This window comes from Patella vulgata, chromosome 4, assembly GCF_932274485.2.
Source record: "Patella vulgata chromosome 4, xgPatVulg1.2, whole genome shotgun sequence".
Lineage (NCBI taxonomy): Eukaryota > Metazoa > Mollusca > Gastropoda > Patellidae > Patella > Patella vulgata.
This window is the reverse complement of record NC_065882.2, coordinates 79,501,761-79,527,745: the sequence shown is the minus strand read 5'-3', so window position 1 is coordinate 79,527,745 and position 25,985 is coordinate 79,501,761. Positions and strand designations below refer to the sequence as shown.

General features: G+C 35.2%; 1 protein-coding gene and 1 long non-coding RNA gene across 3 annotated transcripts; both read left to right on the top strand.

Moving 5' to 3' along the window:
- The first annotated feature begins 953 nt into the window (after positions 1-953).
- LOC130012531 (uncharacterized) lies at positions 954-2,060 on the top strand. 2 transcript variants are annotated; one of them, XR_008787972.1, is made up of 3 exons: positions 954-1,038; positions 1,505-1,621; positions 1,898-2,060. It is a non-coding gene; the product is annotated as an uncharacterized LOC130012531 (long non-coding RNA). The 2 variants fall into 2 exon arrangements; XR_008787973.1 differs by having other exon boundaries at positions 1,961-2,043.
- Positions 2,061-3,569: 1,509 nt separating this feature from the next.
- Positions 3,570-23,888, top strand: LOC126819352 (multiple epidermal growth factor-like domains protein 10). The gene is made up of 6 exons (XM_050547343.2): positions 3,570-3,782; positions 4,461-4,688; positions 8,851-9,699; positions 20,962-21,099; positions 21,537-21,657; positions 21,931-23,888. Exons 1-6 carry the CDS (start codon positions 3,779-3,781, stop codon positions 22,190-22,192), a joined length of 1,602 nt encoding a protein of 533 aa, XP_050403300.2. The 5' UTR covers positions 3,570-3,778; the 3' UTR covers positions 22,193-23,888.
- Positions 23,889-25,985: the final 2,097 nt, after the last annotated feature.

Below are 25,985 nucleotides of genomic sequence, written 5' to 3'. Positions count from 1 at the left end.
ATATAACTCTCGCAGATAAACTCAGAAAATGAAAGCGGTTTAACGTCCTACTGTTGTGCTCCAACTGAACTAATGAAGACGGGCATACGCCATACAATTTGCTATGAGATACAGTTTATCCGGACAGCGGCACTACGGCCTACTCTTATATCAAATTCCAACTGAAAAGGGATCTTTTACGTGCATGCTAATATGTAGACGAGAATTCGGGTTTTCCTATCTTCTGTCCTGCACCACTAACAATAACAAGGGGGGGGGGGCGGAAAAACCCCATGAACTTTTTCGACCAACGCAAGAATCGATTACGAGACGCCCATGTTAGCGAGCCTACGTCTTACTCGCGTAGCCACCGCGGCTCCCAGTTAAAACGTGACACATCAGAGTAATAGTAATATGTTTAGCATACTTTGATTTATAACCCAGATGAAATAGATCTGCGATGATAGACAACACATTGTATTGTCAATTACAGAACCAATCGAATGCCCAGGTAAGAAAAGATACAAATATTAATAAAGGTTCTCTTATTAACCATTTCAGACAAATACATGTATAGATTTAAATTATGTTTATAGAGTTCTCTTGGTTAAAAGGCACTGGTGAAATACCCGCCATAGTTATTAGGACTTGTTTTAACTGATGCTGTTGGTTGAATTACGTATATAAGTATAATAATTAGACCAACTATGTATTTATCATGCATGTTTTACTAACCAATTGTATTATATTTCACACACCGTCTTCTTTATATACAGAAGTGACTTAATGTTCAAGTAGGAAGATTATCATATATCTATCTGCATGAGTGGTTTAAGGTATGCGGTTACATTCATTTTACTCTTAAAATCCAGTGATGTATTATGATACAAATGTAAGATGTTAATATAACCGTTTTAACATTATTATAGAGTGACACGGTTTTACAAATAAAATCTGTATATTTTTTTTCTTAGGTCTTAAGTATATTGTACGAAATGAAAGCTAACCAGTTTTCATTCGTAATGATAATATCATCTTTAATATTACATTCTAGTTCTGGTAAGTAGTCATCATGTTATATTATTTATATAGAATTATAAAGTCTAGCTCAATAGATAAGAAAAGATAGAATCAGACCTATTCAGAATATTATTCATGTTCTGTAGACGAAACAGGGTAAAATGGGGTTTGACGTGCACTCAACACCAACTCATCGTTAATTGAAAAAAATGACTTTCTTTTGACAGACACCCCTATTAATAATTGGAAACTTAGCTTGCTATTGAGGGTTTTTAGGTAGACACCCCTTCTCCGTTTCACATACGGGTGCTGGATCAGAACCACAGCACCTGCATCGATGAGAGGTATAATGGTCCAAGGTTTAAGCGGACATCGTAGCGTAAAATTTACATCATTCTGCTAGTATGCATGTATTATTAGGTTATTAACACTATTCTCTAGTGCGCATGTACCTTTACAATCTATTTATTACCGGTTTATTAAAGTTATTCTCTCGTTTTTACAGCATTAGATGTTTGTAGAGATACAGACAGCACAAACTGTCAATCATGTGGTGATACTGCATATCCTAGAGATGAGCTGTATAGACAGAACTGTATGAGGTCATGTGGTGTTTGTATAGGTAACACTTGTTTTATTGTATTGAATAATTTTAACATATAGCTACAGGGTTGTAGTAATTCGTATACTAGACTTGCTATTGACAAACAAATCGACAATACAACTACCTGTGTGTACTCAGTGTAGAAATAAAGAGAATCAATTTACAGTGTTAGGCCTTTTGAACTTATTGAAATCATTTTTCTTTAAACAGTATTTTTTACAGTTATATTAAATACATTAATTGACATATTGTTTCACAATTATGTGTGATCTTATTTACATGATGTATTTATAGATACAAACATTGCTCATGGCAAACCAACGGGGCAGAGTTCAACATATTTACGATATAATTCAGATAATGCTGTAGATGGTAATACTGATAATCACTGGGAGAAGTCTAGCTGTACACATACATACAGTAATGGTAATGAATGGTGGTGTGTTGATCTACAACAGATTTATAATATAAACATGATTAAACTATTTAATAGAGATGACTGTAAGTGTTTCTTCTTCTTCTTTAGTCAATTTCGAATCTTTTTCGGTTTTGGTGTAAAATGCGAATATGTTTCTTTGTATACCATTTCATCTACTCAATTGTGGATATAATGTGGTTGTTTTACTGGATGGGTTTTACTGACATTTGGAACAAACGTAGAACGTGGCTTTATCTAAAGACTTAGAAATTCCCAGAAACATTAACATGAACAATTAAAAATTAAAAATGCTAATACTATATTTAGTGTACTTGAACATATATAAAAAATACGTTCAGTAAAGTTAAATAACAACAATTTTATAGTTGACAAATAAACACTTTCATAGATGAACAGATCAAAATGTAGTAGAAGAATAACCACGTGGATATTAAATCAGTTTACTGAAAGTATCCGTCATGTTCTATTTAAAATCGTTTAAGTATCCTCTAAATTGATTCAATGGCACAGAAATAACAAAGCCCTCTAGTGCGAGTTGAATAACGTTATTTAAATCTCCTAACTGAAAATAGTGGGAATGTTGTATTTAAAATCGTTTGTGAATAGATATTTGATACTTTTTGGACTAATTATCGGTACGGCGTATGTCCAACAGTCAGTCATCTAACATTCCTGGTAAATGTAACCAGTTCAGTTTGAGAAATCCTGATATGAAAACCTAATCTGCAGTCAGTAACTAATAGTGTTCAGATAAAGATTAATGTTTATTCGTGGTATCCTGGGTAAATCTCTGGAGCAAACAAATCCACAGGCAATAACTGATCGAATAATGTTACATTTTTCTAGTTAAAGACAGATTACAGGGATTTGAGATTAAGACAAGTTCTAATGGTCAGTGTAATCAAACAGGATTTACATCAGCTACATCATGTTATAAAGATACAACATCAACACAAGATATATATACAATAGATAGATGTTATCAACTTACATCAACTAGTATATCTGCTAGAACAGTATATATCACTGTTTCAAGTAAAGTAGTTACTTTATGTGAAGTTCAGATATTTTCTGGTAAGAAATAATACACTAAACGCAAATATTTCGTACATGGATGATATTACTGACATACAGTTCAGTTGCAGTTCTAGAACGGGCTAAATAAAATGTAGATGTTGTTCATTAAAGAGGGGGTGTGTATGGGGTATAATTCATGAGACGGATTAACTTGAATGCCACCGTTTCGTTTTGGAGAATCTCATTTTGAAGTATATCACACTCCTCGCATTGATTCGTTCGATTAGACCCATTCCAACTCAACGGATTTCTCGGGCATTGCCTCAGTAATGTGATGGATATGGGTGTTGGTAAGTTTGAAATATTTGATTTGGTGGACGGCGACACAGAAACCATAGCCTTATTGAATAGGTTAAAAATGTTCTTCCTTTCTCAAATCGCAATATATTCCACACGTACCTTTTTAAACATGCATTTATAATATTCGATCTTTTAAAACAGATACATCCACCAACGTTGCTATTGGTCAACAATTTGTACAGCAGAGTTCTACAAATCATGGTGGTGTTGCTTCTAGAGCTGTAGATGGTAATACTAATAGTAATTTTAGTTATGGATCATGTACTCATACAATAGAAGGAGTGTCTGGTTGGTGGTGTGTTGATTTACAACAGTTGTATTATTTCAACCAAATTAAAATATATAACAGACAAGACAGGATGTGTAAGTATATAAGTTTAATAACTTATAACTAACATCCCCCACCCCCGAAACAATGCACACGAAAATCAAACTCACTTGGATTCGTAATATATATTGAAAGTTCTAGGCGGCCAACAAACGTTGTACGTATTTCACATTTCACATTTCGGATAGAAGGCAGAGGACATACCTCCAGTAAAGGATATCCGATGTGCACCAAAATCGAACTCATCTACGATCTTTTGTCTTGAAACGCATACTTTAAAATTAATCCAAATCAGACAAATGATTTGCGTAAACGAAGTGGGCGTTCTGACGGCCACAAACAAATGTCAATGGTGACACGGGCGAACAGGGGCGACTACATAATAGGTCCACATGGAAGTATGGGCGTATAAAAAGTTTCAAGGTTGTGGACACTTTCTTTGAAATTAGATAAATAGCACTATGTTTCCGGTATATACGCTGATAAAAAACCTCCGCCCGGCGTATTCCCCTTAAAAGCGCCTTTATTGTATTACCTGTTCAATATCTGGTGAATAACGAACGCTATTAAGACATACCTTTACAGCAATCTGGATTTTGTTTACAATCTTTTGAAAATACATTTAGGTAAACCACGAATGCGTCTAAGGGCAAATGTCTAGGATATATATTACATTCTTGAGTTAGGTGGTGCACATTATTGTTTATTTTCAGACTGGGGTGGATTACAAGGATTTGAGATAAAGACAAGTTCTAGTGGTCAGTGTAGTGGACAAGGACTTCAATCAGCTACATCATGTTATAAAGATACAACATCAACAATACAGTCTGTTTATAATGTAACTGGATGTAATCAAGGTTCATCTACATCATTTTCTGGTAGAACTGTCTATGTGTCAACCTCTGATGCTCTAACATTGTGTGAAGTTGAAATATTTGCAGGTACCTGACGTAATTATATGTTACTTTACGATTACTGGCGCTAGTTTCCAGTCCTTTAAAAGAGAAATCAGGTCCTTAGAAGGGACACTAGTTTTATCAGGAACAACTTAAAAATGCATTATTCGAAGTTGGAGACACGGTTATCGCCGTGGTAGTTTAAAAATAGACAATCAAAAAAGAAATACAGTGTACACTTCATTCGAATTACTTAAGTGTTAACGACGTTGTGAATCTTTGAAGAATAGCGTAGTCTCGGTTTTTATTGCTAGCGTTGTTACGATAGTAAACAAAATTATTAAATGGCGATCATGTTTCAATCCGTTAAAACTCACAACAATCCCATGGGCTAGGCCAAATGAAAGATCTGCAATAGACAGATACAGCTTTTATATAATGCATTAAATATAATCGTAAACAAATGTCGCTACCCTAAACATTTACCAACCCATATCAACACTCTATGTTGACCCAATTCAAAGGTAGTTAGCTTATTTAACAATATCAAGGATAACAATATCATGTATCGTGCACGACACCTGTCCCTACTTATAGCTAACGTATGCAAAATTTTGTAACTCTACTTCAAGATACATCAAATCTACCTATTGCCAATCTGATTAAAACACAGATCCTATTTCGTTTCGTTTTTTTATAGTTCGAAATTTTGCTGTACTTGACTTTACTAAACTAAGGGCTGGACTTGTTGTGATCATTGACGTGTTCTGGATGATCTGAGAGATTAGCCAATGAAATGCTCTGTTGCGGTGAGGTTTTGGTGTGTGGTGCACGGAACTGTGGGTAATTCACTAGAAACATCAATGGTAATTGGTTAATCAAATGTCTGACGCCATAGAGTCAAAGGTCGCTTGTATGACCTCTGACTTGATCTCTCAAAACAGCTGGTCAGATCTTCATGTAGTGTAGGCCATTGAAAGTATAAAAATAGATATAGATCTATATTTTAATCAGATTGACCTACTGCGGAACTTTCCTTTGGCATCAAAACTATCATCTGGATATTTATTAACATGGCACGCCCATAATCAACTCTCTAAAATATCGGATTTAAATGGATTTAAACACCCGCGACAAATTGGACAATCCAGGCTAAGTAAGAGTTGGCAAGTACCGTTGGTACGATAATGAACGATCTATGCTATATCCTCATACAGTAATACCCTTGCTTAGATTAATATAATTTGCAGCAAATTATTTGTTGTTATCTGTTTTTGAACTATTATAGCAAGGACGTCTTTATCTAGAACTTAATAATGTATCTTGAAGTAACCATTTATACGTTAGACAATAATTTCTACTTCTATATACTGTAAGCATGGTAGTGTTGATTATATATTTCCAAGTTCTTTATTTCCATATGTCAAGAGAGGACTATGTCCGATAATATAACACTTTTCAGTCAAATATGGTCACTTGTCCAGCGGTTATCAGGAGTGTTTACAAAACAATCGCCTTTTTCATAAAACCTTATGGGAATGCTTAGATTAATTTCAGGAGTGTTTAGAAAACAATCGCTTTTTTCATAAAACATTATGGGAATGCTTAGATTAATTTTAGGTTTATTTTCCTCCCCAAAATTGCAAGTATTAACACATGAAAATACAATAACATTATATACTGCTAAAAAAAAAAGAAACGCATAGCCCATTTTTCATCATTTTTTGTCCCCCGCCTTTCGAAGAAAGCAGGGGACTATTAAAATGGGTTCGTCCGTCTGTCTGTCCGTCTGTCTGTCTGTCTGTCCGTCACACTTTTTGGGACACAATAACTCTCTTCCTAATTGAGCTAGAATGTTCAAACTTGGTGTATGTGTTGATTAGGTCAATGCCTTGATGGAGTTCGAAGATGAGCATTTTCCGCTAAGGGTAAGCAGAGATAAGCAATTTGATTGGTTGATGCTTTGGGACACGATAACTTTAGTTCTAATTAAGTGAGATTGATGAAACTTGGTGTATAGTTTCATTACAGTAATACCTTGACTAATTTTTAATGGTAACTGGTAACGGATATTCTATAAGTAAATGATAAAAGGGTTTATGGAATCTCGAAGAAAGCAGGGGCTATTATGGATTCGTCCGTCTGTCCGTCACACCTTTTGGGACACAATAACTCTCTTTCTAATTGAGCTAGAATGTTCAAACTTGGTGTAGGTGTTTATTAGGTCAATGCCTTGATAGAGTTCGAAGATGAGCATTTTCTGCTTAGGGTAAGCAGATTTAAACAATTTGATTGGTTGATGCTTTGGGACACGATAACTTTAGTTCTAATTAAGTGAGAGTGGTGAAACTTGGTGTATAGTTTCATTACATTAATACCTTGACTAAGTTCGATCATGAGCATTTTCTGCCCAGGGTAAGCAAGGCGATAAGCAATTGATTTGATTGGCCGAGACTTTGGAACACAATATCTCTCCGCCTCGGTGAGCTAGAATGTTCAAACTTGGTGTAGTGTTTATTAGGTGAATGCCTTGATGGATTTCGAAGATGAGAATTTTCTGCTTAGGGTAAGCAGAGATAAGCCATTTGATTGGTTGATGCTTTGGGACACGATAACTTTAGTTCTAATTGAGAGCGAGGACACTTGGTGTATAGCTTTATAACATCAATACCTTGACTAAGTTCGACAATGAACATTTTCTGTCGAGGGTAAGCAGAGCGATAAGCAAACACAATAACTCTCTTCTAATTGAGGTAGAATGTTCAAACTTGGTGTACATGTTCATTAGGTGAATGCCTTGATGGAGTTCGATGATGAACATTGTCTGTTTAGAGTAAGCAGAGATAAGCAATCTTATTGGTTGATGCTTTGGGTCACGATAACTTTGGTTATAATGAAGCAAGAACGATGAAACTTCGAATATAGATTCATTATATCATTACCTTGACTATGTTCGATGGGGAGAGTTTTCTACTTAGGCTAAGGAGCGATAAGCAATTTGATTGGTCAAAACTTTGGAACATAACAACTCTGCTTTTAATTGAGGTAGAATATTTAAACTTGATGTAGATGTTCATTAGGTGAATGTCTTGACTGAGTTCAATGATTAATATTTCTTGCTGAAGCTAGGCAGAGCTAATCAATTTCATTGGTCGATGCCTTGGGACAGGATAATCTTGATTCTATCTGATAGAGAGTGATGAAACTTAGTTTATAGTTTGATTGCTCAATACTTTTGAAAAAAATAAATGTGCGATTAATTAATATGTGTCATCTATTTATTTTGGGATTTCGGCGGGGGACATCAGCCTCACTGTTGGCTTGTTTTTATTTGAACGGGACCGTTGTTTCCATAAATTTTATTTGTTTTTAATGTCATTGTGTAAGGATAAAGGAATCCATGCTTGTTTTTAAATATAGGGTAACTAATTGTGACTTCACAAACCTTTCGCATGAAACCCAATTCCCGGGGTTCTCGGTTTCAAAATCAGTTGCACATGTTACACGCAAGAGCCAAGTGATGCCACATCCCGAAGAAGATCAACGCAACTAGGCTATCGGTTGTTTACAAGCACGTGAATCCCAGACAGATGTAGCCAGGCTGCTGAATGTTTCTCAGAGTACCATTTCTCGCCTTTGGGATAGGTACCGACACTGAAATTCAACACGTGACCGCCTAAGCTCAGGCCAAACAAGAGTGACCTCGCTTGTCCTGGATCGTCACAACCGCTTACGTCATTTGCGGAAACGGTTCACAACAGCGACCTCTACTGCAGCAGAAATTCCTGGACGACGTAGGATCTCAGACCAGACAGTCCGTAAACGCCTACGTGAAACCGGATTACGAGTCAGACGTCCCGTTAGAGCTGCTGTTTTGAAACACGCTGGCACCGTCAAATCCGACTTCAATGGGTTCAGTCAGACACACAGGATATGGCTATAACAACGCTGAAGAACAGTTTGGTTCAGCGACAAGTGGTGGTACTTGTTGCAACGAGGCGATGGTATACCGACGACGAAATGTCACTATGCGTTTCTTTTTTTTTTGACGAGTAAATGTACATTTAGTAAAATACAATACAGGATACTGCAGTGCATCAAATACAGCACAATAACATTATATGGATATTTAATTAAATGTAATACGAGATACCACAGAACAAGAAATTATTGTTTTAATGACATAAAAATTTAATCTATATTACAGATCTAGCACAATGTAATACTGGTTACTACAATACATCACGTTCTACATGTCAAGCTTGCAATACATGTCGTGATGACATGTGTGATCCCACAACTGGCGTTTGTACTGTGGATTGTAAAACAGGTTTTTATGGCGCAACATGTCAACAGAGCTGTAATACGTGCCGTGATAACAGCTGTGATTCTACTAGTGGTGTTTGTACGGGTGATTGTAAAACAGATTTTTATGGTACAAGATGTCAACAGAACTGTAGTAATGGTTGTTTAAACAATCAATGTTCTAAATCTGATGGTAGATGTAATAACTGTAAACCTGATACAGTTGGTCCATACTGTAACCTTACATGTGGCACAGAATGTCAACCGAGATCAGACCAGAATACGACCACTTGTGATCGAAATGGTAGATGTGCTAATTGTCGTATAGGAAGATATAGTGATGGATGTGGTATGAACTGCAATACAGGATGTGGTGGTGGATGTGATAGGGGTTCTGGTAGATGTATTAATTGTATTACTGGAAGATATGGTGAAGGATGTGATAGGAACTGTAGTACAGGATGTGATGGTGGATGTGATAGAAATGATGGTAAATGTACATCTTGTATTCAAGGTAAAACTGGAGACAGGTGTGATACTAACTGTAATACTGATTGTACTGTTTGTAATCAGTATGATGTCAACTCTTGTACTGAATGTAAAGATGGCAAATGGGGATCATCATGTAATAAACTATGTAATACTAACTGTAAACCAGTAGTAGGTACAACTGTTGGTAAATGTAATCAGATGACAGGACATTGTATAAATGGATGTGTACCTGGTAAAATAGGATCTAAGTGTACAACAGGTAAGTTTATTTTTATTCTAATTTTATTTGAATATAATTGAATTTAATTTGTTTAATCATAAATAATATGACAATATTCCTCAAACTCAAATATACTACATTAGTTCTTCACATGGTTCGCAAAAGTATTGTAAAGTCAATCTTCACCACATACAGAAATTCCTTTGATTCTGCCAACCAATGGTTTTTCTAATACATTTAATAATGATTGTAGTTCTTAGAAGGATTATTTGTTCAGATGACAGGATATGGTAATGATAGGAAATGCATATGGTATGTATGCATATGGTAATGAAAGGAATTTGTATAAAAAGATATTTATATAACTTAGTTTTTCATATAACAAAATGATCCTGTTCTTATTGTGAACAATATTCAAATGGGAACACATCAATAACAACACATTTGTACACTTATGGATGTTTAATCTGTAATCAACGGTACAAAGTCAGAGGGGTCAAAACCAAAAGTACGACACAAATGTCAGTAGCGCGTGTGTTCTCCACGGGCTCTTACGCACGCTGTGCAGCGACGTCGTATGGACTTTACCAATGTTTGAAAGAAGGCCTGGGGCAAATTTTTCCATTTTTGGACAAGAGCAGCTTCTAAAGCATCCATGGTGTGCATCTGTGGTCTCCGATACAGACGGCGTCCAATCTCATTCCAGACATGTTCTATCGGTGCCATGTCCGGAGACATGGCTGGCAAGTCTAAGACATTGATGTTGTTAGCAGTCAGGTAGTCCATACAAAAACGGGCGGTATGCGGACGTGCATTATCCTGTTGGAAGTGCTGAAGTTGTGGGTGCGCTCGAAACATCGGAACAACAATCGGTTGCAAGACATCATCACGGTAGGCTACAGCATTAACGCGACCCCTGCCAATGTGTAGGGCGGTCCGGTGATGAAATATGAAGCCTCCCCACACCATTACACTTCCTCCACCCCATCGATTCGTTTCGAAGACGCAGCAGTCTACTCATCTCCATGTCTGGTGTCCTTGAGCCCATATCAAACGCCGCTGACGGTGATGATCCCTGAGGATAGCTCCAACATAAGGTTGTCGTGCACGGAGTCCTACTTCTCTTAGACGACGTCTTACGGTGTTGGCACTTACTGGTCCTTGTCTTCCGACGACTGCTGCACCTGTTCGAGTCGCTGGGCGGAATCTGTCACGCAGATGAGTGACCCGGATGTAGCAGTCTTGAGCCTGGGTTGTAACGCGTTGTGGACCAGGACGTTGACGGTCACGTGTTGATCCAATAACTCGAACACGTTCCACCAACCTTAGAATAGTGGACTGATGACAATTGAAGTGTCTGGCAATAGCACGTGTAGACATGCCAGCCCTGGACATTCCCATGACTTCATTCCGTTGATTGATTTTCAGTAAGTCTCGGCATCTCTAGCTCGATTCCTTCACACGTCCAACAACAAATTACGACAGATTGACGTTTCACAGTTCATGTACTGCACATTAAGTTGAAAACATGCTTTTAAAGGGCTCACACACAATGCTGCACGTGAATATTGGGGTTTTCATGTGCATCTCGTGCAATTTTTTTTTGTGCACACTTGCCGATATTTTTTGCGTTTGGGAGCATTGTGTGAAACAATAGTTCATAGTATTGCATAATATTATACATACAAAACCACCTAGTAATAAAATATTTGGGAAAAAAAGTGATGCGTTTTCCATGGCGCTCAGTATATTAAAATATGACCTGAATGGTATACATGGATATGATCTGACTGATTACATACTAGTAGTCAGTATATTCCTGTTTTTTTTACCCATATGCTACCCACGTAAGTTCTAGTTGAACTCGTCTTTTATTAAACATAAATTGATCTGTTAATTTTTGCAATAAGATCTGAAACCTATTTTTTAAACCAAATCCTACATTCGCCATGCAAAAAAACCGCGAGATTTTTCGGCGAAATCTCCACTTGAAAGCATATAAGTACATGGTGTATTACTGTCATGGGATTCGTTAACTACCATAGGCGAGTACTAATGCATTGTTATCAATTGACAAACAATTCTTTTTGTTTTCTTTTTTTTAAAAAAAAAACATTTTTTTTTCCCGTAGTATAATACATTAATATAGATTAACATACAAGTACATAACAAGAAAGCGATTATAGACACATTCAACAATACAATCAGTTCATGGTGTATGTAAACTTAACAATCTCAACAGTTCGAGGAGGATCAGTGATTCAAAAGGAATTTCCACTTTTCTTATTTCTCCTTATCTACTTGTGATATATCTTTGCGTTTGAATGTAGAAAAGCGATGTACCCTTCTTTAGTTAGTTGATTAGATGCAATTTTTGTTTTATAAATATAATATTTTGTTTATATTATTGTATGGTTCACAAAGGAAATCTCAGACTGGTTTGTGAAATTGCCGATGTCTTCGTGCACATTATAGAATCCAAAATGGATGCCAGGAGAAGTGAGGTTACAATAGATACCGTTTTTTGCAATATTTCATTCAGTGAAGCCCATAAATTCACTATATTGACGTCATCTCAAATTCGTTGATTGTTTTACCAAGTTCCTCTTCCCATTTAGTAATTGCGCGTGGAATAATTGTATCGAAGTGAATTCTTGTTTTGTAAATGTATTTTGGTTTTAAGTTTTGTGTTTTTATGCCATCTGATTACACTATTTGTCTATACCGTTTTTTAGGACTTCGAATTTTGTCAAGTGGTTTGGAATGTTCGTACTTGGTTTTATTTTATTTATGAGAGAGAGAGAGAGAGTCAGAGACATGGATTTAACGTCCACTCGACACAAACTAGGTCATTTCGGGACTAACATATGGTTTAATTGTATTTCAATAATTCGCTTGCGCGTAGGGGTCTTTAGCAGTGAGAGGAAACCGGAGGACCCGGACAAAAACCCACGAGGTTGGACAGGCGACCCTACTCCTTGTCGGTTATAGTCATCGTACAATTTATCACATTGTCTTTTGATATGTTTAAAGATTGGTCTTGGCACAATCTGTTTGTTAATTTCTTATAAGATTGAAATATAAATAGTTCATTGGATGTATAAGGTTTGGGTGAAGGTTTAAATGTATCAGAAACAAAGTATATGTTATAATTCCATCGTTTTATATTTTGTAATATTCAGATTTTTGTTCATATATATAATATCCGTTCGGTTATTTCTAATTTGTCTAAATTCGCGTCATAAATTTTATGCCAATTTGCGAATAATTGTTTGTAGAAGCATGGTGAGATTTTAATCTACTGTGGATTGTAATATGCAGACATCAAGATTAACGGATTGTAAGGATGTACACTTTGGTTAAGTTTACCCAAGGTTGATTGTTTCTGGTTAGAATTTTCATTATCCAAAATAAAGTTTTACACATATGTTCATGAATATTAACCATGTACAGACCACCTGAGCTGTAATCCTTATACAGTATCATCCTTTTTATTTTATCCTTTCCCTCCCAGAGGAAGTCATAGAAAATTGTATTTAATTTATCAATTATAGATTCTGGGGTATATAAACATTGCAGTTGCTGGGATATTTTTGACAAGCCAAACGTTTTAATTATTAAGATTTTCCCACTTCACGTAAGATTTCTTAAGTCTCCATTTCCTTAATGTTGTACTTATTTTGTCTAATATGTTGTCAAAATTAAGACTATTTTGATAATCTTTGTGTGAAGAAAAAAAACAAATACCTAAAATTTTGATAGCTGTAGTGTTTAATGTTAAATTAATTGATTTAAATACGGACTTCAAATTCTTTATGTCAGAATTCAAATTATAAGCTTCTGTTTTAGCTAAGTTAACAGATAAACCTGAGATTAATTTAAATTGTTTCAGGACTTCTATGAGGTGTCTAGCAGACTTAACGACAGCGCATTTAATAATTTTATATAGAGTTTTAATCCATCGGATGAATTTTGTTTTGAAATCAAAGTGTTTAAGGACTTGGAACATATATGAATGGGAAACTGAGTCAAAGGCTTTTGTTAGGCGACAGACCGAAGGAATTTATCGTTCAAGTTCGTTGCAACAACCTCTGTGGGAGATTTTAATTTTTTAAATTACACGCCTCTTTGTACTAATTTAAAAAAACAGATCTCCGCACATTCAGCATGTGCCAGTATTTAATAATTATTTTTTAAAAATGGAATTCTTTTTAACCTACTCACCTAAAAAATAAACATTACACGCGTAGGAATACGCACTATGATCAATGCCGAGTGCCATTTTGGCCAATCAAAATAAAGAAAACTTCTATCCCCGATCCTTCAATCATGGCGTACATAGTCAACAAGGACACATTTTTCTGGCATTCTGACCAGAAAAATGAAGTGCCTTATTCATCAGAATGCAACACAGCCCTGCAAGTTACTGGTTTTTAACGACAACACCCGGAGGCATTGTGTGGAATATTCAAATCAGTGGCAGACTTTGGATGGAGAAGCAAAAATTAAAAAACATTGCAATCACGTATCGAGATGTGTTCGAACTCGAAGGTATGTTTCAAGTTTGTATGTTATTATTAGTTATTTTATTATTATTATTTTCTTAGTATTTAAATTTTTTCTAGGCTGTGAGTGTTCACGTTCGTTGTTGTTAAGAAATATATAAAGTACTTGTTCACAATACACACGCAAACCAGTGTTGGGCAAACTTTCAAGTTTTAAAACAAAACCGAAGCCTAAACTGGTGAAGGGCAAAACATTTTTATGAAACATAACTAACAAATTACATTAGTCATTAATTACAATGTCAAGGGTTATGAAATATCATTTTCAATAAAGTAATATTAGAAATATGGAGTACAGCACATAATATTTAAAATTACATTCTTATTAGAATCATTTAGTCAGTTTCCATGGAACTTTGTCAAATTTATATTCCGTCGGTGATTGGTCTAAAACAAAACCTGCCGTCTTGTGGGAGCATAGTTTGGAATAGCCTTTACAGAAAAATCAAAGGCAATTAGTCTAAGCCGTGAAAAGATCTGCAAAGATTATTGATCCTACAGGCGGAAATGCTATTTAAATAAGCAATTTAAGATTTTGATTTCATTTAGAGATTGCATTGCTCAAAAAAAAATTAGATGTAAGGATCTAGTGGGCCGGTTAATTGGGCTACGTAGTTTTAGGCGATATATTCTAGTATAAATATCATGCAAGAATTATAGTTTAGAAATTAATATTCACCCAGGAAGTCTGAGCTAAGTTACTATATTACTGGTAATATATTGTTAATTGAGCAAAGATAATTTAATCTATCACACAATTGTATTAATTGTAGATGTTCATGTAAAGTTGCTGCTCTTTCCTTTACAGATCTATGTGGATGTAAAGACTGTCAAAATTCCACACCTACACCCACAGAGATGGCTATGGATGATAATGATGATGATCATGATGAAGAAGAATGTTGAATGTAAAAACTATATATAAAAAAAATAAATATATATATTTTCATTATTACATCAACAAATATCTGTTATAAAAGTATTATTAATTTTTCCTTTTCTTTAAAATGATTTTCTATCCCCAATTCTTTGTACATCTTTTAACCTGGCATTACTACAATTAAAGCAATATATGGGAGCATGGATTTTATCCTCAGTTGAATGCTACATTCTCACATAGTTTATAACTCTTACATCAGGGATTTTTTTTGTGTCTGTCCCTTATGATCGGCTGAAGTTTAGTGATTTTTTTTTCTCTTGATTTCTGATATTTTTAAAATCAAGTTATTCCATCAGATTATAATTTTGTTTTATTTTATTGTAAAACTAATGTTTTAAATCTGTATCATTAGTCGAGTTTAAATTTTGAACAGTTTTACAATTCAAGTAATCTTTGTTAATATTGAACCTATCATTGAACTCGCTATAACATATATTAACCATAACAAATTAATTATGCATATTTTGTACACTTTAGTCCATGAATGATTTAGTATAATTATAAAATCAAAATCAACATGTTTTATTACATTTTAAAATGACTTTGTATATATGTTTTTACATACCTATTGTATGCTGATTCAAGCCTATAAATTCATATCTTATCAACAGAGCTTGTACATACGGTTTTTTCCATATTCATTTTCATTAAAATCAGAACTTTTGTCAATTAAAGTCATTACAGTTAGATTTAATGTTTAATTTTCGAACTACATGCATTAAAAATCTTAACTATTTCTTTATATATCAGACATGTGCAGCATACATATTTATTTTAGTCTGTTATGGTACATTTTTTCTCAGTTGTTTGATGTTAATTATCAATGAATTAGTGTATGTGTAGTGTGTACATGTGTGTGTGAGTGTATGTAATATATATATATGTGTATATTTATGTATTATTGTAATTTCATTATGTTGTGATTGTAATATTTATATCTCTTTGTATTTTTTTTTTTGGAGAGTGGGGTTGCCTGCTCTATAATCCAATTATCTTTAATAAATAAAGTTAAAAAAAATAATTTATTTTTAAAACTCCCATAGACCCCTCCTTTGAGCAAGACCATGTAGTCTATATATATTTTTTAAAATAGGGGAAGGGACATTTTAGCCAGTTATTAGAACACAACCTGTATTATACCTATGCATTAATTTCAAAGAGTCATAATTTAGCAAACACAAATAACTGTCCACAAAACATCAGTTAATTGTTATTACATTGCCAAACCTTATTAGGGGTGCCTTTGGTATGGATGTGGTCGGGCTTTAGGAATTTCCGTTTTGTGGGTATATTGATATTAAAAGGTATTTCCAACCTTATATGGAGGGTGGGGGATTAAGCAGTGTGTGAGAGGGGGGGGGGGCTGGGCCTTACATTTGATTTATGCATAGTTATATTATATGGATGCTACAGTGTCAACTTTATTAGAGATGAGGAAGGGTGGGCTTAGGGGATCTATTCTAACCAGTTAATATTAGGGTGAACTCGACAATGCAAAGTATGTATGTCTACACACGCAAAGACAAATACAGTAGGAAAAGAGCCTCTAATAAAATATAGCTTCACACACCTTGATTGATTTTGATATTTGGCAATTATCTATATTTATATTCGGCTATATATAGGCCTATATCATTGCTATCAAACAACATTTCCAACTCTTCTCAAATTATCTTAATACTCGGAACTGTGTTGAGACGTTAAACACGATGCATGCAAAAATTAATTCCACAGTGTCGTGTACTTTCTTAAGAATAATATATTGATTCATCACATTTACACAGGCTACAAACAGCTAAGAATTTGTTGAGAGAGGAAAAGCCCGTCTGGTATTACCGACAGCGGCTTCACGGGGGTAAGAGGGGTAAAGCTTGTCTGGCATCGGGGAAAACTGTCCGTCTGATGGGGTGAAGGGTCCGAAAACACGGCACATAATCGCCAAGTGGTAAGCAGCTGTCAGTTGGACACTCTACCCAATGAGTCATTGCTGACCTAAATCTTTCACATTTATGCACTTATTACATGTTAGCCGACACCGGTAAATACCAGTATTTTAATATTTCTAATGAAAAGAAAGTGCGCGCTATTAAAATAGCGCGCACTTTCTTTTCATTAGAAATATGATTTACAACGAGTTTGGCTAAAAAAAATCGACCTAATTATATTATAGCAAAACAACGACGGTGATCGATTAAATTCTCCTTAAGGTCACGTGTATTTACTGTTTTTCGCTATTTACTAGATTTTCATTGGCTGAAAGCTCGCCGTCTCACTACTTTTATTATTGCGAGGACAAAAAATGCTATCGTTTAGATTATTTGTTTAAAACGTTTATGGCACATAAATTGGAGTGTGGCAGTTTTGTTTACAACACATAAGGCTTATTTCTCGAGAAATAAATATTAAAACTTTCCACAGCGGTGAGTTGCAACGACTTTTGAAAACTAAGCTAGTTAGAACTTCCCAGTCCTCCGCCTATGTGAAATCTAGTGTTAAAAGGAATCCAGTTGTATGTTTTTGGTGGGCTAAAGTAAAACAGTCATCAATAATCCTCACATTTTCAAATATATGGCTTCCTAGGATAAATGCTGTTTGATTGGGATGGATACGTTTGCCAAGGAAGGGTTTCAAACGGTTACAGAGAGCTTTACTTACAATCTTAACGTCAACATTAATTAAGGATATTGGTCTCCAATTATTAAAGTTAAACTTGTTTTTGCTCGCTTTTGGTATAAGTTTTATAATTGATTGACGTTGACTGACGGAAAGACACTCCTGCTCAAAGCCTACATTGAGTGCATCTAGAACAAATGATTTTATTTCGGGCCAGAAACAGGAATAGAATTCTGCAGTCAACCCACCATTAACTGGCGAGGAGCCTTTTTTAAACAAATCAACTGCCTGTTTACATTCTCTCTCATCCAATTTGTGTTCAAGACAATCAGCTTCGTAATCGTACGTGGTTTTTTATGTGCGTAAATTTTGTTGTAATAGCCGAATTGTTGGATTTTTTCGAATATAAGTCCTTATAATATTCTTCAATTTCGGTCATTATAATACCAGGATCGGTGATAATACGTCCAACCCTGAGTGATTGTAACCTATTAACTGTAGCCGAATTCGTTTTTTGTCTCTCCACATTTAGGGAAAATTGAGAATGTTTTTTGCCTTCGAAATGATATTAGACTTTAGCTCTAATCATAGCACCCTTCGCTTCATGCTCATAAAGGGAATGTAACTTAACTTTGATTTCTTCATTTTATGGTTTACAGTAATAAGTTGATTTACAATATTCAATCCAGTTATCCCGGATCTCACACGAGCCGTTGCACGTGCAAGTTACACCAACCTCGTGAGTAACAGTACAAGGCCACGTGTACACAGCTTCCATAAGCGGACATACCATTTGACCGCGCTTGTAAAGTATCTTGCTTATAAGTATCTTGTATTTATGTTTCATGATGCTGGTCTTTAAAAATATATTTGTTTTTCAATAGATTATCACACATTTACCCTAACATAATGGATTATTAACTTTCTGTCTTATCTTTCATTTACTATTATTATGATCTATATAGCAGGATTAACACCCAATATTTATCACTATTATTTCATTATTCCCAATATATAATCAACGAATTTGATATTATGTTTACATTTGTTATCCCTCTACTTCTTTTACTATTTGGGACATTGAACAAAACACCGGTCCTAAAACCTCACTATAGTTCATCTGAACACAAGAAGTATCCGTAATAAAATTGACTTTATTGTGCGTCGATACCAAACGGTACAGTAAGTTCGTCCTAGTTTAATAAAACTTGGAGCCACGGTGGCTAGGTGGTTAAGACGCTGGCTCGTTAGCCAGGAGGTCGGGTGTTCGATCCCTGCATTGGCCGAGAAAGTTCATCATGATTTTCCGGCGTGGTTTTACCTTGTCAGTGATGCAGGACGGAGGGCCCGACAAGGACATCTGTCTAGTCGTTCGGATGGGACGACAAACCGAGGTCCCGTGTACATATTGACGTGCACGTATGGCGTATGTCCGTCTTCATTAGCCCAGTTTAGGAGCAGAACAGTAGGACGTTAAACCCCATTTCATTTCATGCTTCTTAATTGGATAGCTATGACAATATCTCGATATCCGAATAGTGTTTAGATTGTAGTATTTCTGATAGTAAAGTCCCCATTTCATCTTACCATGCACCTGTCAGGAGAGATCGGATGTCGACGGAAAAGAAGGCATCTGGTTAGAAATAGTTACATTAATAACTTCTTATTAAGTACATTTAACAGACCCGCGAACAGTACGTCAAACATCAACTACCCTATTTTCAGTCATTTAACGTGGCACTCACAGATGATATCTCACAATTTTTAATCTTGGGTCACCTTAATATTGATTTTCTCAGCATTGCTTGTTCTTTTATTCACGGGTCCATTAATATTTTTGATCTTAGGGTAATAGGGATCTATGTTCCAACTATCTTCCTATATCATTATTCTCGATGATAAGTAAAAGTTTTGAACGTTGTATTTATAAGCATGTATATTACCGTTGCCAATCACTGCTTCAGTCGTTTGCCCACGTTGGTCTATATTGTAAAGCGCTAGATTTTTTAAAGAGACAAATTTGTATATATCTGATTTTCTATTTCATATTTTAAATATATATATAAAGCTCGGGGTATTTATTTATTTATTTTTTTTTGGGGGGGGGGGGTATTTACTGTGATATTTGATTTTTTTATGAATATATAAATATATATTGTGATTATTTGTCTCTAGTTTGTTTCGAGTAAAATCACCATATGTTGGCGCAAGATAGACCGGTTGGAGCTGACATGCCATTAATCAACATTTCATACAGTCATTATAAGCATGTTTTAACTTTCTTCTAGACAACAACACGATTTCAAAGTGGTTTTATGAAAGGAGAGTTGACTATAAACTTCTAGACTTAAATTATATTTATTGTAATGCAATCGAAAATGGTTATTATACGAACATAGTGTTCGAGGCGAATGGTACAGTTTGTTTAAGAGTTATATAACTGGTCGATCACAGTGTGTTGTTCTGGACAATGTCGTCTCGGAGTCATCATTCGTCCATGCTGGCGTTCCACGTTGCTCCGTTCTCGGACCGCTTCTATTTTTGACATCATTGACAATATTGATTCAAATATTAAATTATTTGCTGATGCCACGTCTCCCTACTTAATGACAAAAGATCCACCAGAACGTGCAAGAATAATGATTCGCCGCGAAACGAACTATTTGAATATATATGGAGAGTGAATAGAAAAATGTGTTCAAAATAATTCAATAATAACATAATTAACAACTCTCGTTAAAATTCAAACTCATTCAAACTGAATTTGAATCAAAATATACCAAATCCCCACCCCACCCAACCACCCCTTCCCTTCTTTAAGATTTTATGACAAAAACATTACGTAAATAACTTGATTTCAATCGAATAAATGATTAAGACTCGACTCCGATCACACTTTCGGTTTCATTTCGTAGTATTATCAGCGTGTCAGGGGCGATAACTGAAGCATCTAAAACTGCGTACTGAATTTATTTTGTATATAAAATGGAAGAATATGTGTAAAGAGCGAAAATGAAAAATGTGGACACCTGGTTGCAAGTTTTGACATATTTTCGTGGATACACATTGGCAACCCAAGTTTCATGAAAATCGAATGATCAAAAGTAGACTTCAGTGCGTGATTAATAACACAAATGGTTGATGATAACATATATATTATGAATATTTGTCTTGTATTAACAGCTTGTGAAGCAGGCAGGTATGGTGAAAACTGTACCAGTAAATGTGGTAACTGTGCTGATGAAACAACATGTGATGTAATTACTGGTAGTTGTGGAATTGCTGGTTGTGCTGATGGCTTTCAAGGCTCAGCCTGTCAGGGTAAGCTACTTGTATGTACATTTTTACCTACCGATTGAACATCTCGGTATATAATTACAACACGCAAGCTGGAATACATGTAGACTGGAACGTTACTTTCATTCATTGGATACTAAGAGTACGACTAAGATGTCTGTCTAAAAACGAAATATTCTTTTCCGATAAAAAAGTATATTTAAAGATAAAGAAATAATATATTTCCATAATTCGTGTGTGTGTGTTGGGGGGATGTCTTGTGGATTAACGCGTGGGCGTGCAATCGCATGGTCTGTCATTTGGTCACGTGGCGTGGTTTTGATTCCCCGCTTGTACGTTACTAGGAGTAAGTTCGCCTGTCTATCGTCATGTGTTTTTTCTGGGTTCTCCCGGTTTCCTCCCACTGCTAAAGAACCCTACGCGCAATATCATTGTTGCAATATCATTATTATATTTAACAGACCGTTTGTCTTGCTGTACATGTTCAGCATTAAGTCCCGTGGTATATGTTGTAATTGGTTTGCTATGTGGTATACTTGGCTCGGTAGCAGTCTTCCTGTCATATCATTTCTACAAGAAAAGGTAACATTTTATTAATTGCAAGTTTTTTTTTTTAAAATACATACAGCGAATATATTTCCTAATTTCTCTTACATTACATTATGCTACAGCCTAGTCATCTAGACAATGACCTATATTTTCAATTTAAAACTAATTGATGTGAAGGCTTTCTACAGATTGATGCTCCTTTGTTGTGCAAACCTCTTAGACTACAATTATTTCCTTGATGCCTATGGTTTGTTGTTAGATGTCAGTTGTATTATAAAAAGATTGTTTCGCTGGAATATATTTCAGGCGTCAATCGAATAACCCAAAGGACGACACTGTTCCTGATTATGTTTACAGTAATACAGATTTAAACCTGACTAGTTCTACAACAGATGATACATTAACCACTGGATATCAGAATATTCCAACTAATACACGTAATGTAGAATATGAAAACCAGTCGTTTAATACAGAAGACAATACGAGAACTTTGTATGACACTTTAGATCACACACCAGATAGCACACAGCATACATACACAATTTTAGATTGTAACAAAATCAAATAGATAAAATGCTATAGATTTGTATGATAGTTTTATCTCTATATAGCATTTGTATTAAAGTATCTCTATATTAAAGTATCTATATCATGTGTAATGTATCATACAATACATATTATACATCTATAGAATCTAACATGTTAGAGATACCTAAATAAAACATGATATATAATATACATCTACAGAATCTAACATACTAGAGATACGTAAATTAAACATGATATAAATTGAGATAAATTTTACGTAATTCAAGAAATACTTCAATAAAATATGATATATCGAGTTTCTTTTTTTATTAATACTTCATGCATTATTATTCCATTTGATGTCATTTATAAAAAAAATGAATATTTGTATATTTATAGATGAATATGTCTTTAACATTAACATTTCATGTGGACGTATATTGTCGTCGCACTGTCCGTCTGTCAACAATTTATTATTGGACAGTCTATACAGGTCACAATTTTAATCCGATTTTGACGAATCTTGAAATATCGGTTTATCTCTAAAAGATTTTGGTTCGTAAATTAAACATGATATAAATTGAGATAAATTTTACGTAATTCAAGAAATACTTCAATAAAATATGATATATCGAGTTTCTTCTTTTATTAATACTTCATGCATTATTATTCCATTTGATGCCATTTATAATAAAAATGAATATTTGTATATTTAACATTAACATTTCATGTGGACGTATATTGTCGTCGCACTGTCCGTCTGTCAACAATTTATTATTGGACGGTCTACAGGTCACAATTTTAATCCGATTTTGACGAATCTTGAAATATAGGTTTATCTCTAAAAGATTTTGGTTCTTTTCGATATTGGCATAGATTAATTATATCCCTTGATTGTTATCGTTTTAGACTGTAACTGCCTAAATTATGACCCTTGGTTTGATGTACGAAGAATCGCTTTTTTTAGCTTGCGGTCCCGCTAGAGGTCACAATTAATATCCGACTTTGAAAACCGTTCCAATGTATCACCGTTACTCCCTAATGATGTCTGTGTTCGGATTTTTCGAAAATCAGACCAGAACTGCCTTACACAGATTTTGATGAAACTTAGAATATGTTAATATTCCAAGGATCTAGGTTCCTGTCGACATAGTGGACTGTAACTTCATGGATTATAGCTCCTGATTATACGACAAAATCGCGTTTTTAGCTTGCGGTCACTCTAGAGATCATAATTTTTATCCGATTTTGCGAAATTCAAACTCAGTCATCATCAGATTGTAATGATATATTTATTCGTTTTAAATATATCACCGTACTGATAGTTGAGTTCGAATTTCATGAAACTACCCGACGAAATGGCCGCTCCAAGTACGTAAACGGTGTTAAAGTATGTAAATACCAAGATTGTGGTCCCTCTAGAGGTCACAATTTTTATCGGATTTTGATGAAACTTAAAATATGTTTATTTTCCAACGATTTGGGGTCCTTTCAATACTTGCGCGTATCGGACTGCAAATTTCTGGATTATGGCCTCTGACCGTTGTCCATATGGCCGTATCTTGCATGGCAACCACTTGTATTTCTATAGATGAATAATTATTATATGAATACTTTGTTAATATTATGTTGTATTATGTTTAATCAATTATTTTCTATTTATAGATGAATAATATTTTAACATTATGTTTTATTATATCAGCATTAATAATAATCAATAAATTTATATTTATATATTCGCTGTCTCAAAAAGTATTTTATATTTATAAATAAAATAAAACCAAGTACGAACAATCCAAACCATTAGACAAAATTCGAAGTCCTAAAAAAACGGTATAGGCAAAATGGTGTAATCAGCAAATGGACTATTCACCGTGTACAAAATACACGACAAACAGGTGTCCGGAAAAGTGCCTGGCGCCACACCTGCCATAGCTGCATCCAAACCATAAGACGAAATCTCGTTAAAATATCGTGATTGGTCTATGGACTATCGGTATGCAAAATGCACGTGATGAACAGTGTTAACGATGTAGTAGATATAATCAGGGATATAGTATACGCGTCAATTAAATATATCTAGAATAATAGCCGAAAGAGACATGTTATATTAACAAATCAAGTCAATATGACGGCCATAAAACTTTTTAAAGGTTTTTGTAATTTTACAGGGCAAGTATACCTGTAGTTGAATACTTTGTTGACATTGTGCTATATTATGTTTAGATAACATTATTAATAATAGTCAATAAAAGAAACTAATTAATGTTTCCTGTGTTCAGACCCCCCACCCCGGCAAAACAAAATACTTGTTAATGTCGCTATCATTTGTCTTGGTAGATCGGTCACAAATCCATAAATCTCTCAATGTTAATTCTATCTTAAAATCCGAATTTTTTTCGAGTCGTCATAATATTATGACGTTTCGTTTTAGTTAGTAAGGCAAGCTCATACACAAACAGCAGATGTGCAGGGCTGGCTGAAAAGTTCTAAGCCTATCGTTGAAAGATGGTTTCCATTTATTTTTTTTACATAGTCCCCTTCGAGGTGTACACACTTTTGCCAACGATGTTGCAAGGCCTAGATGCCGCCAGAAAGACATTTCTTCAGCCACCACACGCAAAGTCGTTCACAGTGGAATGGCATCATCATTACTAGGAAAAAGACTGAATTTGGGGTTCTGATTGAATGTGATGAATCCATTGTTACAAATTTTCTTAAAATGTTATCAGATTCTGTTTTTAAACGGCGAAGATTGACACGGGACGTCAGGAATCTAACACGTGTCTTATCCATAGGAGCCACGGTGGCTAAGTAAGTATAGGAGCCACGGTGGCTAAGTAAGTATAGGAGCCACGGTGGCTAAGTAAGTAAGGTACTGGCTCTCTAGTCTGGATGTCGCGGGTTCGCTCCCGGTGTTGGCCGAGAAATTTCATCGTGATGTTCCGGCGTGGTTTCCACTTGTAAGTAGTGTATGACAGAGGGCTTGCAAAGGACAATTATCAGGCGTGCAAGTAATAGATCCCTTGGCAGTTGTAATTCGATATAACAGTAGGCCACAGCGCCGCTGTCCGGGCAAAAATGTCCCTCATGGCACAGTGTATGGCGTATGCCTCTCTTCATTAGCCCTGCTCAGTAGGACGTTAAACCCGTAAGGCCCATTCATATTTCTGATCCGCAGTTAAGAGTTTTGGCAACCATCTTGCAGACACTTTTGTCATTCCTCAATCGTTGACGATAATGTAATAAACCCTTTCATGAGATGCACACAACAATGGAAATATGTCGAGTGGTCAATCGTCGATCAACCATTAGCATGTCATGCACCCAGGTAATGTTTTCTTGATATTGGTGTTGATGGTTTTCCCGGAAGCGGGTCGTCGTCAATGCTCTCTCTGTCACGCTTAAATTCCGCAGCCCACTTCTTTATTGTGGGAAAGTAAGGAGCACCATCCCCTAAGATGAAGACCATGTTTCTGTGTTGGTGTTAGTCCTTTCGGTTGCAGGTTCTTGATGACATCCTATAACCAGTTTTGTCCATTTCTGGTGATTTCAATGGATAGATCGACAAGATGATCCGATACGAAGACAATACTAACCAGTTGCAGTTCTTATGTCTATGATTCATTCAATGGTGGTACTTTAGAATATAATGCAGCATGGGGTCTGCAATGATTAGCTTACTATGAATACTACAAAGTACTTTGTAGCAAAGTACTTTAAATTATCCAGTGTATGCTCCACTATATTAGACCTGTCTTATGGAAGTACATGTAATTAGCTTTATATTTAGAGGTAGACAACTCTTTAATACATACCATTATACACCGTCA

What these genes read in the sequence shown, in the direction of transcription:
- LOC126819352 (XM_050547343.2), top strand. An exon ending in TGAAGTTGAAATATTTGCAG is followed by an intron (nt 4,689 to 8,850) that starts GTACCTGACGTA and finishes TCTATATTACAG; the next exon opens with ATCTAGCACAATGTAATACT. An exon ending in TCAAGGCTCAGCCTGTCAGG is followed by an intron (nt 21,100 to 21,536) that starts GTAAGCTACTTG and finishes TATATTTAACAG; the next exon opens with ACCGTTTGTCTTGCTGTACA.